The 13,771-nt window shown below is 39.0% G+C and overlaps 1 protein-coding gene across 1 annotated transcript in view; it reads left to right on the top strand.

The window, feature by feature from the left end:
* The window catches only part of rasgrp3 (RAS guanyl releasing protein 3 (calcium and DAG-regulated)), a 44,464-nt gene extending 30,693 nt beyond the window's left edge, over positions 1-13,771 (top strand). The window contains exons 5-17 of the mRNA XM_022217272.2: positions 392-523; positions 966-1,113; positions 2,459-2,632; positions 5,621-5,737; positions 6,821-7,099; positions 7,766-7,846; positions 8,032-8,145; positions 8,230-8,345; positions 9,637-9,784; positions 10,138-10,174; positions 10,949-11,098; positions 12,083-12,459; positions 12,884-13,771. Coding sequence (XP_022072964.1) covers positions 392-523; positions 966-1,113; positions 2,459-2,632; positions 5,621-5,737; positions 6,821-7,099; positions 7,766-7,846; positions 8,032-8,145; positions 8,230-8,345; positions 9,637-9,784; positions 10,138-10,174; positions 10,949-11,098; positions 12,083-12,459; positions 12,884-12,892 — 1,882 coding nt within the window. The 3' untranslated portion in view covers positions 12,893-13,771. The remainder of the gene's footprint in view (positions 1-391; positions 524-965; positions 1,114-2,458; positions 2,633-5,620; positions 5,738-6,820; positions 7,100-7,765; positions 7,847-8,031; positions 8,146-8,229; positions 8,346-9,636; positions 9,785-10,137; positions 10,175-10,948; positions 11,099-12,082; positions 12,460-12,883) is intronic.

A 13,771-nucleotide genomic window follows, 5' to 3' on the forward strand; every position in this document is an offset into this window, starting at 1 on the left:
AGCTGTTGTATTCCTCAAGGTGTAGAGAGATTTAATCCAACTTTCCACTATGTAGCATAGAGTAGTTTTACAGTGTTTGAACAGTCACTGGTGAGCTGATGTGCTTGAGCTGCAGGCGAGCATTCGAAGGATGGGTGGAGAGAGGCAGGGCTCATTTGCATATGCATAGAACCACACATAGTAGGGTTACATCCAAACCATTTTAAAAAATTGAATACATTGTTTTCATCGAAAAACTTCTAAAAATGTAATACCGAGATAAGTTTTTTAAGATCAACCAATGGCAGGTTAGGGTTTCAACTTGGAGTAAACTTTAAAGTGTTTTTTAATCACGTCTTTCCCCTGTCAAGCTTTTTTCTCCATAATTTAAGATACTAATGTGTGTATTCAGGTACTGGATAGTGACATTTCCTGCAGAGTTCAACCTGGACTTGGGTCTGATCAGAATAACAGAAGAGTTCAGAGACGTGGCGGCTCAGCTTGGCTGTGAGGAGCATTTTAAACTCATCGACATCTCCACCATGTAAGACATGAAACACATGCAGACACTGCTGGAGAAACAATTGACAAGTTTGGCATTATCAAGTCGTTTGCTAAACTATTAATTATGCAAACAATTTTACAGTGCTCAATGAAGTATTTAGATGTTTTACTTAAGTAGCAATACGAGCTTACAAAAAATACTCTACTACAAGTGAAAATGGTGCTTTCAAAAAATATTATGTAAAGTGTTTGAAACACTGCAAAGTATTAATCGACTGACTGGTTTGTAAAACCTGAGGAAATTGTTAAAACAACTGCCCAAAGCCCAAAGTGACACTTTTACATTGCTTGTCCTCAGCATAATTAAACATACATTTTTAAAAGATGTAGTCATTTACTTATTTATTAAAATTACTCTAAAAATGAAGTAGAAAATGCTCACATAATTCTAACTAATTGTAACTAAATTGTTCTCTCTGTAGTCCGTCATATGACTGGATGCGGAAGTTGACCCAACGGAAAAAGCAGGCCAAGAAAGGCAAGGCATCCCTGTTGTTTGACCACCTGGAGCCCATGGAGCTGGCTGAGCATCTCACCTTCCTTGAGTTCAAGTCCATCCGGAGGATATCGGTATGTCTCGTTGTCCAGTGATTTTTACTCTCTCCCTGGCAGTTCTGAGATTTGGGGATATTAGTGGAAATCAATACAGATATTCATGGCCAACAGAGGATGAATACTGATGAATTTGGTGATTCCCTGACCTGTTGACTTTTTCTCTATCTCAAATGTGAAATTCCTGTTTTCCATAATTAAAATATCTCCTCTATCTGTTGGATGGAGTGCCATGATGGATGGTACAGGCATTAGTTTTGAGTACATTATTATTATCATTTTGATGATCCTCAGACTATTCAGTTACTTTCACCTTATTTTATGATCAGATACCTGCATACCTATTTTAGCCTCAGCTGTACTTGATGACATCACTGATGACAAAATGGCTGGGAGGATGTGGCCAGACCATTTGTCTGTCCTTCAGTAAGAACAGGAGATAAGATTTTAACTCAGTTATGCTGTCTTGAGCTAACAATAGCTTTCTTGAAATTTTAACGCTGCTTGGTAACAGTGTCTGTTACTTTAGCTGGTAGCGTGATAATCGTAACTATTCCGATTTCAACTTGTAAACAACAAACACGCTTGATATTACTGGGCTGCGACTATGGGATTTTTTGGCTGATTCGCTCCTGTTTCACTCTTCCTGAAAGTCAAAGGAGAAATCTGGTATAGGATCTTGGCCTAAACCAATGTTCAGTCCAGGAATATTTGGTAAGAAAATTTAGAATTATTGTATCCTTAACTGTTTCCAGACTCATCAAAACTGCCATGATAATCTCCAATTTTCAAGTGTTTGTCCTTTTACTGACTATTCATTTAACATGTAATCGTACATAGATAATCCTTTGAACCAATTTTTACTTGTAACAGTGTTTCACACAGATACTTGTACATACGTATATATTTACTTTCTCAACACCTCCATGTGATGTGTGTAGCCTCTGAATCCTCTCCAGTGCCTCCTCAATGTCAAATGTCATGGTTTTTCATTACACGAATTGTTCCCATTGTATGGGTCATCTCCATTTTAAAAAATTTATGAAATTTTGTCAGGCACTTTGTTAGATCAAAATATCAACTTTTCAAAGACGAAACAGGAAAATGACAGAGCCATGAAACGTACAGAGCACAGTGATGCTCCAAAAGGGATAAACCCTTGAAATTGGGACCATCATGGCTTTTCCACTCTCACATGGCACTTTTAAACCACCAGAAAAAAATGCAGTTTGTTCTGTCTTTGACTTGGAAGGCATAATAGTCATGTATGTCTGTATGGACCCTTTGAACTCAAGGATCTCAAGGCAAGATTAGGTTGAAAATTGACTGCTAGATGTCTGATTTAAAGTCTTTTTGTCCACAGTTCACTGATTACCAGAGCTATGTGATCCACGGCTGCCTTGTGGACAATCCGACTCTGGAGCGCTCCATCGCTCTGTTCAATGGAGTCTCTCAGTGGGTCCAGCTGATGGTGCTCAGCAAGCTCACACCTCAGAACCGTGCAGAGGTCATCACCAAATACATCCATGTGGCTCAGGTAAGGCAGGGAGGAGGTAGTACCATGCAAAAGAATTCCACCGTCCACACAACATAGACATTACATGGCATAGATAGATAGATAGATAGATAGATAGATAGATAGATAGATAGATAGATAGATAGATAGATAGATAGATAGATAGATAGATAGATAGATAGATAGATAGATAGATAGATACTTTATTAATCTCAAGGGAAATTCAACAACAACAAAAAACAGAAAGACAAAACAGGCAGGTTAGTAAAAAACATTTAACTTAACATTAAAGATTTTGCACTAAAGAAACTTGCTCTACAATACTATAAACAAAACACTTCTAATATAAAATCTATAGAAATACTAAATGTATTAAAAGGCAATATTTAATATTTACACATTTCATTTTAAATATATATGTTAAGTTTTGTAGAAACCAACTTCTACACTTCAACATGCAATAGAAGAATCTTATAGTCTGGACAAAACCACCTGATTGGGTATTATCATACAATTCAAAAGATGTTATCAGGGTACATTATTCCCGTACATATGGACCAGTAAGGACCTCCTCTGCCTTCAACCAGATTCAGTAGAGATTGTGGCCATTACATTTAATGGTGCTTTATTGTCACATTTTTTTTAAAAAGATGCTGTAGCTGCGCTGTTAAAGACGAACACAAATTCACATTTGGAGGTCGGAGGGGATGGAAGAGATCTAAATCAGTGGACCTTCACCCAGGACAATGAGTTCAATTCCCATTTCATCATTTATTTGTAGGTTTATGTTTTGACTGAAGTCTCATTTTAATATTCAGTTTCAGTCCTTGGTTTAGTTTAGCTACCAGAACTACAGATTTTCATTATGAAACTTGGCTTTGGTTTAAAAAAACATTCTGTTGCTACTTTTACCAAAGCTCTACTTTGTCCAGCTCTACTGGACAAAGTAGAGCTTTGTAACATCACACAACTTAGTGACACAACCACAACAAACTGCCAATGTTATCAGGGCCATTTTCTGTTGATCAGTGATTAGAGGGGATGATAATCTATCTACTGATGCAATTAAACGGTAGAGGAAAGCCCTATGGGGCCATTTACACTGCAAGTCAAAAGTTTGGACACACATTCATTCATTATTCATTATTTTATACATTGTAAATTAATACTGAAGACATCAAAACTATAAAAGAGTACATATGGAATTATGGTGTAAACAAACTTTTAACTGGTAGTGTGTATCGGAATGATGTGTACTGGCAACATGACATTTAATGACCTGATGATGTCCCACTGAGGACATACAACCCGTCATCTTACATGTTTTTGATAATATACATTATAATATTTATTGAGGTAATTATGTGGTCAGACTGATGTCTGAAATCCTAGATGTCATGCTCACAATAGTTTCTCAAATCATGAACAGCCATTTTTGCTTCTGAATATTTCTTTCAGCGTTGCTAATGTCATGTACGTTCATAAACAGGTGCACTTCAGCTATGGATCCATCGGAAAAGCTGCCTCATCAATATTTATGGTTTTATACATTATTGGCTATTGTGTTGGCCATCTTCATCTTGCAAGAGCTTGGTGTCCATTTGCATTGAAAGAATCGATCTGGGTCCTAATGTGTAATGTTTCCTGTCTTAGTAGAGGCTGTTTGAAAAGATGGATGCATTTAACACACTGACATCAGCTGAAGTAACATGCACAAAATTTTACAGATCAGCTTTTAGGACAGTTTAATTAACTAAAGTTGGAAATGATCCCATCACAAACGCATACTAGGAAAATAGTGAAAAATTCAAACTGAATGGGCTTCTTATAACAGTTAACCACTTATCAAAGAGGTTAAACTACTTAGCTACTGCTGTCAAATAAATTAAGCTTTGCATTCATTCAGGCAGAGCATCGTGTCAGCAGCTTGGCGTCAGCATTCATGCTTGGTATCTTTGGTTCACGAATCTGTCTTAATGAGTAACTGGCTGGTAACATTCATACTTGTATTTGGAGGCTGTTCACTTCTTAGGTCTAACTGCTGATTTTAATACCGACACTGTTAGCTTCTGTGACTCTTTCTTCCACTCTACCTCCTCCTTTTGGGACTGAAGGATTAGTATTGTTGTCTTGCCAAGCTCAGTGGATTCCGTAAGTATTAGGATTGCTTCCCTAAAAATCTATGCTCCTCAACTTATATTCAAGAACTGAAATCTCTCATTTACTAAAGTCTTCTGGCCCTTTGCTTTGTGGTCAGATACACTCGGTTTGCTTTCATGATCTTTGAAATGTGTCTAGAACTTGATCGTAAACCTGTGGCAAACTAATTTGAGAGCTTGTAGGGAATCACATTAGTTCAGTCTTACACAAATACTACCTTGTTTCAGTAAAAAAAAAAAAAAAAAGCAAGGAAAAACATAATGCATTGAAAACTCTTCTGATCTTGAAACACATGATGAGGTGTAAGAATGGGATAAAAAAAATATCCGGGTGTGCAAAGTCTCTAGAGACTTCCAAGTCTCTGGAATCTGTAACTGCTGCAAACTGGCTATTAGAAAATACTGAAATAGGCTAAATTAGAGATTAATGTTTTTAATTCAAAATAATGTTGTATGTAGAGTAATGATAAATAAATAGCCTATAATTTTGTCGATTAATCGTACTGCTTTACTGAAGTTGTAACACCATGCTTTTAAAATACTCCATTACAAGTAAAACTCTACAAGTTTTAAAAGTACAAATGTTATTAGCAAACTGTATTTCAAATATCAAAATATCTGAAACGGTCAATTCTGACCTTGTGGTGTTTTTTGTTGTTTACTTTTAGACCAGTGAGTAAATGAATAAATGCTTTTACCCACTGGAACCGTCTTTTAACTTGAAACCCTTTTGCAAAAGAACAGAATAGGACAAGACAAAGAAAACGTTTGATTAGCTCCCAGGTAAAGAAAGAAAAGTGAGCATTTCATTTCATTTTTTTTTTACCACATTTTATCACTTTGTCATCAGAAACTCCTGCACCTGCAGAACTTCAACACTTTGATGGCGGTGGTGGGGGGTCTGAGTCACAGCTCCATCTCTCGACTAAAGGAGACTCACTCATATCTGGCTCCTGAAGTTGTGAAGGTAAGTAATATATATCCACTGACTCAGTTCTACATGGTTCTATGAGATCCAGTGGTAATGTGTTTTGGGACAAAAGGCTGTGAAGGCACATCTGTCAATGAAACAACAGCCTCCACGGCTGAAATGTCAAGATGGACCGGACTGAACAGAACAAGTCAAAATACATTGAATTATAGTTCTTCCGTGGATGGTGACTCCAAACACTTTTACTATAATGACATCAGTGGCAACCTCTAACTTTTCTGAAAATACAAATCTATTAAATATCTACACATAAGTCACTTAAAAGGATTCCACTAGTACAGACACTTTTGCTAATCTATGTCTTTACGTGGACGTAAAAGTAATTTCCCTTCACTCTATTAAAAAATCAGACAAAGCTTGACTATCAAAATAATACTCCCAAAACTGCAGGCACATTCCACTGAGACAATTCCTGAAAACAAGTCATCTTTTCACTCATTCATCAAAAGCATCGTTGTGAGTAAACCACAACAGTTAGTTTTCTGCTCTGTGCTTTAGCTTTGCCAGATAGAGTGAAGAGTGCAGCATTTGGACACAGAAGGATTGCACTCACATCCTTTAATCAGCTAAAAATGTTGGTCAGGTTGGCTAGGAGGGTGAACCATTGTTCATTGGAAAATCGTCCAAATGATAAAAAGCCAGCTGAGAACTTTCCCGCCACTGAACTTGGGCAGCTGAGGATGAATGAGGCAAAACTCCACTTACTTTTCCCTTATATTTTGTGGGGGTTTTTTTTATGTTGGATTCTTTCTATGCTGACTGTTTTAAAAAAAAATATGGCTTCCACTGAACAGAAATGGCTCCATGTCTTTGTTGTGCATCCATACCAATGAAGTACTGTAATCTGTACTATCAATTTTTAAAACATGATATTAACTGGTTTGAGCATTCTTCCTTAGAGCCTCCCTGTGACCCCTGGCTTAAATACTACTGCTATAGGGGAAACCACTGCACCCCATTACTCATCGTAAAACCGCCAACGTCATATAAGCTGCAGAACGCTTACTTTGTGATTTAACCATTTATACTAATCCAAACATTCTCCACTTCCTGCCCCAGATCTGGAACGAGATGACAGAGCTGGTTTCTTCCAACAACAACTACTCCTGCTACCGAAAAGCCTTCAATGAGTGCCATGGTTTTAAAATTCCAATACTAGGCGTGCACCTAAAGGACCTGATCGCAGTGCATGTGGTGTTTCCTGACTTTGTTGGAGACAGTAATAAGGTGAACCTTGTGAAGATGCATCAGCTTTACATGACCTTCAATGAGCTGGTGTCGTTGCAGAGTGCAGTGGCCCAAGTGGAGCCCAACATGGACCTCATCTACCTGCTCACGGTGAGAGAAGACCACAAGTAGAACCTGTGAGCCGTAAGCAGGTGTAACATGAATACTTCTTACTGCCCAGCTATGTTTGCATGAAAAAGCAATTTCCCTCAAGGTTTACAGAGCAGCCAATAGATTATTTTCCACACAACCTCCTTCTTTTCTGCCCTTTGTTTCTGCTTTTTGTGGTTCTTTTTGAATTTGTTAATAAAATCAGAAAACTTGATGTAGGACCTCGATGTCCTACAATGCATGGTTTCCATATGATTGAAAACAGACAGCAGAAATGCACGTGGATCTTTTCATGCTACTAATAGATATCAATCAGCTATGGAGTTGGTTGCACTGCCTGCAAGCATGAATTGGCCTTAAGAAGCTGACTGAGAATAATGAAAAACTAAGTCAGTTATGGTTTGGGGCAAACCACTTCACAAACTCATCAAAGTCCAGGTTTTTGGCTCATCTAGACTCTACAAATCAACAAATAAGATTTGCGTTTAAAAACCAAACTCCTTTCACATGCAGATGTCCTGAGACATATGGTAACTGATACTTTCACACAATGTGAAGAGCTCATGAAATCCCTCATAATAGGCCCCAATCTATTTTGTGACCTTTAAAGCTGTTTCACTGCAGGAATTTTAAAAGTCATTATACCCAAATCTTTGTATTTTTCAGCTTTCTTTAGACCTTTATTACACAGAGGATGAGATCTACGAGCTGTCATTGCTAAGAGAACCACGTAACCACAAATCTATGGTAAGTTTTAGTTGACGTGATGGCCATTTGTAAAAAATAACTTGATATCTATGAAAGGCTTTTAACAGAGAGTTAAAATTGTTACTATTTATTTTATCTTTTATTTTTAACCAAATGAAACTATGTTTTCATGATGTAACAGGCCCTTTGCCGATCTCAGGCTTGTTTATGCATGTCCTTCACAGCCTACATCTCCAACGACTCCAAACAAGCCTCTGGCACCGCTGGACTGGGCCTCTGGTGTCACCACTAAACCAGACCCCTCTGTGGTCAATAAACACATCAGGAAGGTGGTGGATGTGAGTAGACAATATCTCTTTTCTGATTATGCCTTCAAAATTGTGACATACCAGAGAATCAGTTTCTTGTCCTCCTGTGGGCAGTCTGTGTTTAGGAATTACGACCATGACCATGATGGCTACATTTCTCAAGAGGACTTTGAGAGCATTGCTGCCAACTTCCCCTTACTGGACTCCTTCTGCGTTTTGGACAAAGATCAGTGAGTGTGGAAAACTGAAAGTAACTGCATGTTTAAGCTGTCATTTTTTACTGAGCCCAACTGGCTGCAGTCACAGCATAAGGACGTGGACTGCTACACCACTGGTTCTCTGTCTGTAGTATGTGCACCTCCAGTGCTATAAGGCTCAAATCCTGAAACTCATGAGAGGTTTCAGAAACTCTTTATGAACAAAACGGACATTGTTACATCTCACATCTCACCACCAGACCACAATCCATCAGAGATACAGTATAACATCCAGTCAGCTGCTTCCAGATGTTTCAACCAGTGTCAGACTCCCAGCACACTGATGAGGTCTCTTGTATGACCCTGGCCTTCTGCCCCCAATAGTTGTCTGCTAAAATGAGTGTTTACCTTCACCTTCAAACAGTTTTACCTTTGAGTTACACTGATGTTTACTGATGATCCTTTCTGGCTGTCTTGAACATTTAAATCCTGACTTGAAAATTCTTTCAACTGTGCACACTTTCAGACTATGAAAATGTAGTTATACATCTTGATGTCTTCTTGGACTCCTCTTTGAAATTGAATGAACAAGTCAGCTGTGTTGTGACAGAGAGCGTTTGTTGGTACCAAACAGGGCCACGGTAGACCACTGTAACCCTCTGTATATGGGGCTGACCCAGTCCAATGGCAAAGGTTGCTAGGTCTGAATGACAGTCTGAGAACAATGGCCAATTAAAATAAACCCCAAGATTCTGATACTCAGAATTGGGATCAAGAGACAGGCACTGGGCATTACAACACGCTGTCTGTGTATGTGGGTGGCATGTGTGCGTGTTAGTTTGGTAGGATTTCAGAATAAATGCTTTTAACGCTTCAACACTTCAAAACTAGTCCAATTCAATCAAAAAACGGAAGATCTGGCAAACCAGATGGAGATGGAGGGTCCAAAGTTAGCATGACCCCAAGTTAAAATAAATTTGAATTATCAGTGAATGCTGACAAATGACATTAGCTTGCAGCTACCAGTTGAAACTTCCAAAAACCACTCTGCCTTCTTCAACACTGGTCATGAACATTGACATTGTAGGGGTTTTTTGGCATCATTTAAGATGCAGGTTGAACCTTTGCTGATGTTTGTTCACGGGTTAAGAACCATCGTGCAAAAGACGCACTTAGAGGGAAACTTTTATTATTTTCAGATTATAAGACATATAGTTTTTAGATACATTATATCTGACAGCAACAGAGTGCCTCTAAATCATTATGTCTCTCTGTCTGCTCATCTTCTTTCCTTTCCCTTTCTCTTCCTTTCTCTCTCTCTCAGAGATGGATTGATCAGTAAGGATGAGATGATTGCGTATTTCCTTCGGGCGAACCCTCTGCTCCAGTGTAAGATGGGACCAGGATTCATCCATAACTTCCAGGAGATGACGTACCTGAAGCCCACCTTCTGCGAACATTGTGCTGGATTTGTGTGTATCTCTAACATTCTGTCACAACATGTTTTGTACCTCCTTTTCGTATTTTAAGCTTTGAAATTGCACATTGTTACACAATCAAACAGACTAGTCTACTTGGTAGCCCCATGCTCTGTATTTGTGTTTGTTTTGTAGAGTAGTTCTCCTAACCTGAACGCAAAGACCTTGTTATTTCTGTTATAGTCAGTGATCAGGTCCACATACAGGGTTGTAGACAATGTAGTGAACTGTTGTGATTGTGTCCTGTTTAGGACCCAATCATGTGTCTTTTTAAATTATGTAGCCCGTCCTCCTTACCTGATGTTATTGCTTGTATCTTCCCTTTCCTCACATTTCCGGCACTGCAGCTCTGGGGAATCATCAAGCAAGGCTACAAGTGCAAAGGTACATTTTCACTGGATTCTTCTCCAAAGGCTTCTCCATAATTAACAATGAAACTCATAATATAAAATGTAATATTACATTCTCATGTCAATACTTTTAGAACTTCATTAATTAATTATTAAAATCACATCTATTCCTTCATCCTCACCGCAAAATTCTCAATTCAGTGTGAGCACAGTTTTAGTAACTGGCTTAGTCATAACTTTAATAGACAGTAATGAGTTTCTAGGGGTTAACTCAGGGGCCAGAGAAGGTGCAGTGTTTTGTTCATCCACTCCAACCTCCTCATTGTCCTAATTTTGTGACATTAGCTTTACTCTTAATTCAGAATTATTACAAAAACTAATGAGACACAAAACAATAAAACACAACTCTGTGTCATATTAAGTTGCTGTGCAAATGACCTACAGAGTGATTTTAGTGGTTTAACACAGATAGTTTGCTCATCTGTCATGGTATCATTGATGTTTGTATCTTGATTCTGAGCACATCTGCAATATTTGATACATATTGACATAAACATACCATAAACATTGAATAAACACATACATATGGTCATATTTGGCCTGTAAACCAGGTAATAGATCATTTTCTCTGAACAGGCTTCACCAGAGTTTAGGTGAACCGGCCATTTCAAAAAATGTTAAATGTGAAGACATCGTTCAGCTGCACTGCGCTATGATGCTTCCCCATCAAGACCAATGTTAGCAGCCTATCATCCTGCTGAAACACTACTACTTTGAGTATTCTGCAATGTGTCTATTTATTTTGCAGACTGCGGTGTTAACTGTCATAAACAATGCCGGGAGCTGCTGGTTCTGGCCTGTAGGAAGCTGATTCGCTCTGGCTCTCTGGGCAGCGTTTCTCCAGCCAGACTGACCCACAGCTCACTGCCCAGCAGCCCTGCATTGCCTACATGCAAAGGTAATTTTCACCCAGTGAACAAATCAAATCAGTGATTAAATGCCATAAATTTTGGAATGGTAAGCTTCTCTACTAAAGCAAACCAAATTACATGTTGGTTTTTAACACCAGGCGTTCATTATAGTCGAAAAAGATGCATCATGTTGTGCAGTCACAGAATCACATTCTTGTGTGGTTGACAGAAGAACGAGAATATGTTGTCTAATGTTATAAATGCTGGAACATCAAACAAAGTCAAGATCGCAAAGTTGAATCCGGAGCCACAAATGAAGAGTCTAAAGGCTACAAGTTTGAAAAGTTAAAAAGAAAAAAGTTAAAATGGCAAAGGTATGAACACACTGAGGTTGATAGAGAAATATGAAACAGGTGAGGTGGGTGTGGGAACCCAGAGGACAATCTGAGGACACTTGGTTGGTTGACGGGTTAGGAGAGGATGCAGGAGTCAAAATGGTAAAAATAATAGTCGACCATAATCAGTTTACACTTTCCCAGTAAGAGGAAAAGTAGCCTCGATGGCTGTTTGATCATCAGTGTTTTCTTCAGTTACACTATGCTGAGCTCAAACAGAAACGGTGTCTCTGCTCCTTAATATTTTTCACTAAACTTACAGAATATTTGTAACAGCCTCTTTAACAGCATGTTTCACCTTGTTTCTTTTTATGATGCTTAAATTACAGTATTTAGTGCATTCAGTGTACATTTCTGACATCACTCACTCACAGGTGCAGGGTGTAAGATTTAGTGGCATCTAGTGGTGAGATTGGAGATAGCAGCTAACTGAATACTCAGGTCACCCTGTCCCTCCACACATACAGGAGAACCTACACTGTCTCCTAAAAGTGTGAAAAAAGGCCCTCAGTAGAACCAATGTTTGTTTTTTATATTTAAATTCAACTTCTGTTAGTACATCCTTCTACACTTTACACACCAGACCTTTAATTACACCGGTGTATAATCAAACATCTCCTGTGTTCCCTCCTTCAGATGAGGACGAGGTGTTTGAGTTCCCAACAGTCACATCAGCAGGTCAACCTCTGGACTCTCAGTCCATCACCCTGATGACCGGCTCAGCCCAGAGAATCTCTGTTCGTCTGCAGAGAGCCACCACCAGCCAGGCCACTCAGACCGAGCCTCTGTGGCCCGAACATAGCTGGGGGGTCACAGACAGTGGCTCCCACACCTTCCCCAAAATGAAATACAGGACTCACAGGAAGATGTCTAAAAATAAAGGTTTTGCCCGCTGGGAGAACCAGAATGATGGGCAGCATCAGGCTGTTTCCTCCTTGTGCAATGCGGACGCCCAGGAGAAGCCAGATATCTCAGGAGAGCACGTACAGAACGGAGTCACACGCAGAGGAAAGGTAACACATGGATGTACAGTGTCATGAAAAAGTATTTGCCCCCTTCTAAAATTCTTATTTGTTTTAATATCCCCCCCCACTTAAATGTTTAAGACCATGAAAAAAAATAAATATTAGACAAAGATAAACCAAAGTAAACACAAAATGCAATTTTAAAATGATGATTTAACATTTTACGGGGAAAAAGCTATCCAAACCTGCCTGACCCTGTGTGAAAAAAGGAATTGCCCCTCTTGTTAAATCATGAATTAACTCTGGCCAATGTCATTTTTTGGAAACATGCTCAGTTTCACTGACCACAGCCAAGTCTGATTTCCTCCTGACCTGTTTTGTAATTTACAATGTTTTTTTTTTATGAATAACAATAATGTTGTCAGAATTACAGATCCAAATGAGTAAATGTTTCTCCTCCTCCTCCCCCCAGGACAGCTGACTTGGTTATGGTGGTGAGGGCCAGTCCTGGAGGTCCAGGAAGCCTGTGGCGACTGGGACCAGAAAGCTGCTCTCACTTGGGGTGGTGCTGGGCTGCCTGAGGTCTCCTTTTCAGGACCTGGAGTTATCGTGTCCTCTCCCGACTTCAGCACAGAGGGAGCTACGTGGGCAGCTCAGTGGATAATGGCCAAACACCCAGGATGACACCTCCATCCTGGGATCACTGGGGATTACTTTGTTTTTTCCCCAGATGTACATAACACCAGTACTTGAAAAAGTCAGGAGACACAAGATATTTCAAAAGTGTTGAGTGGGTACAGATGGTGGATCAGTGCTCAAATGCTAGCTTTTAAGTCCAGCTCAAGAAGAGTGTGACAAAGTAAAAGCAGACAGAAACCATCTCCTGCTCGATCTGAAAAACAGAAAAGCGTGGTCTTAAATCTTGATGGATATGTTGTGTAGATACTTGAATGTGAAGTCACAAATAAAGGGAAAGCCAAACTGAAAGTGAACTGCTGCCATACAGAATGTCAGGGATGGGAGACTGAAGAACTTTTTAACAAAATTTCTGAATGTTTATTACTTACTTTTTGAAAAATTATTTATTCCTACAGTGTACAAACTTGACAGCTGCAGTGTGGCCAACCCTGCCTTTGTCTTTCAAGACAAAAATGAGCTATTCATGAATTTCACAGCAGAGAAAGCAGCACCCAAATAACATCTCCTCAGCAAGGAATTTGACTTCCCCGGCCTGACACTAGCATGAGGAAAAATGAAGCATTGTCATTTATATTTTTACAAAGCTGTACATCATGAAATATGGAAGATTTCAATGTTGAATAAAAATATGGCAAACAAAAATAAAGTGAAATATAAGATA

This window comes from Acanthochromis polyacanthus, chromosome 15 (assembly GCF_021347895.1).
Source record: "Acanthochromis polyacanthus isolate Apoly-LR-REF ecotype Palm Island chromosome 15, KAUST_Apoly_ChrSc, whole genome shotgun sequence".
Classification (NCBI taxonomy): domain Eukaryota; kingdom Metazoa; phylum Chordata; class Actinopteri; family Pomacentridae; genus Acanthochromis; species Acanthochromis polyacanthus.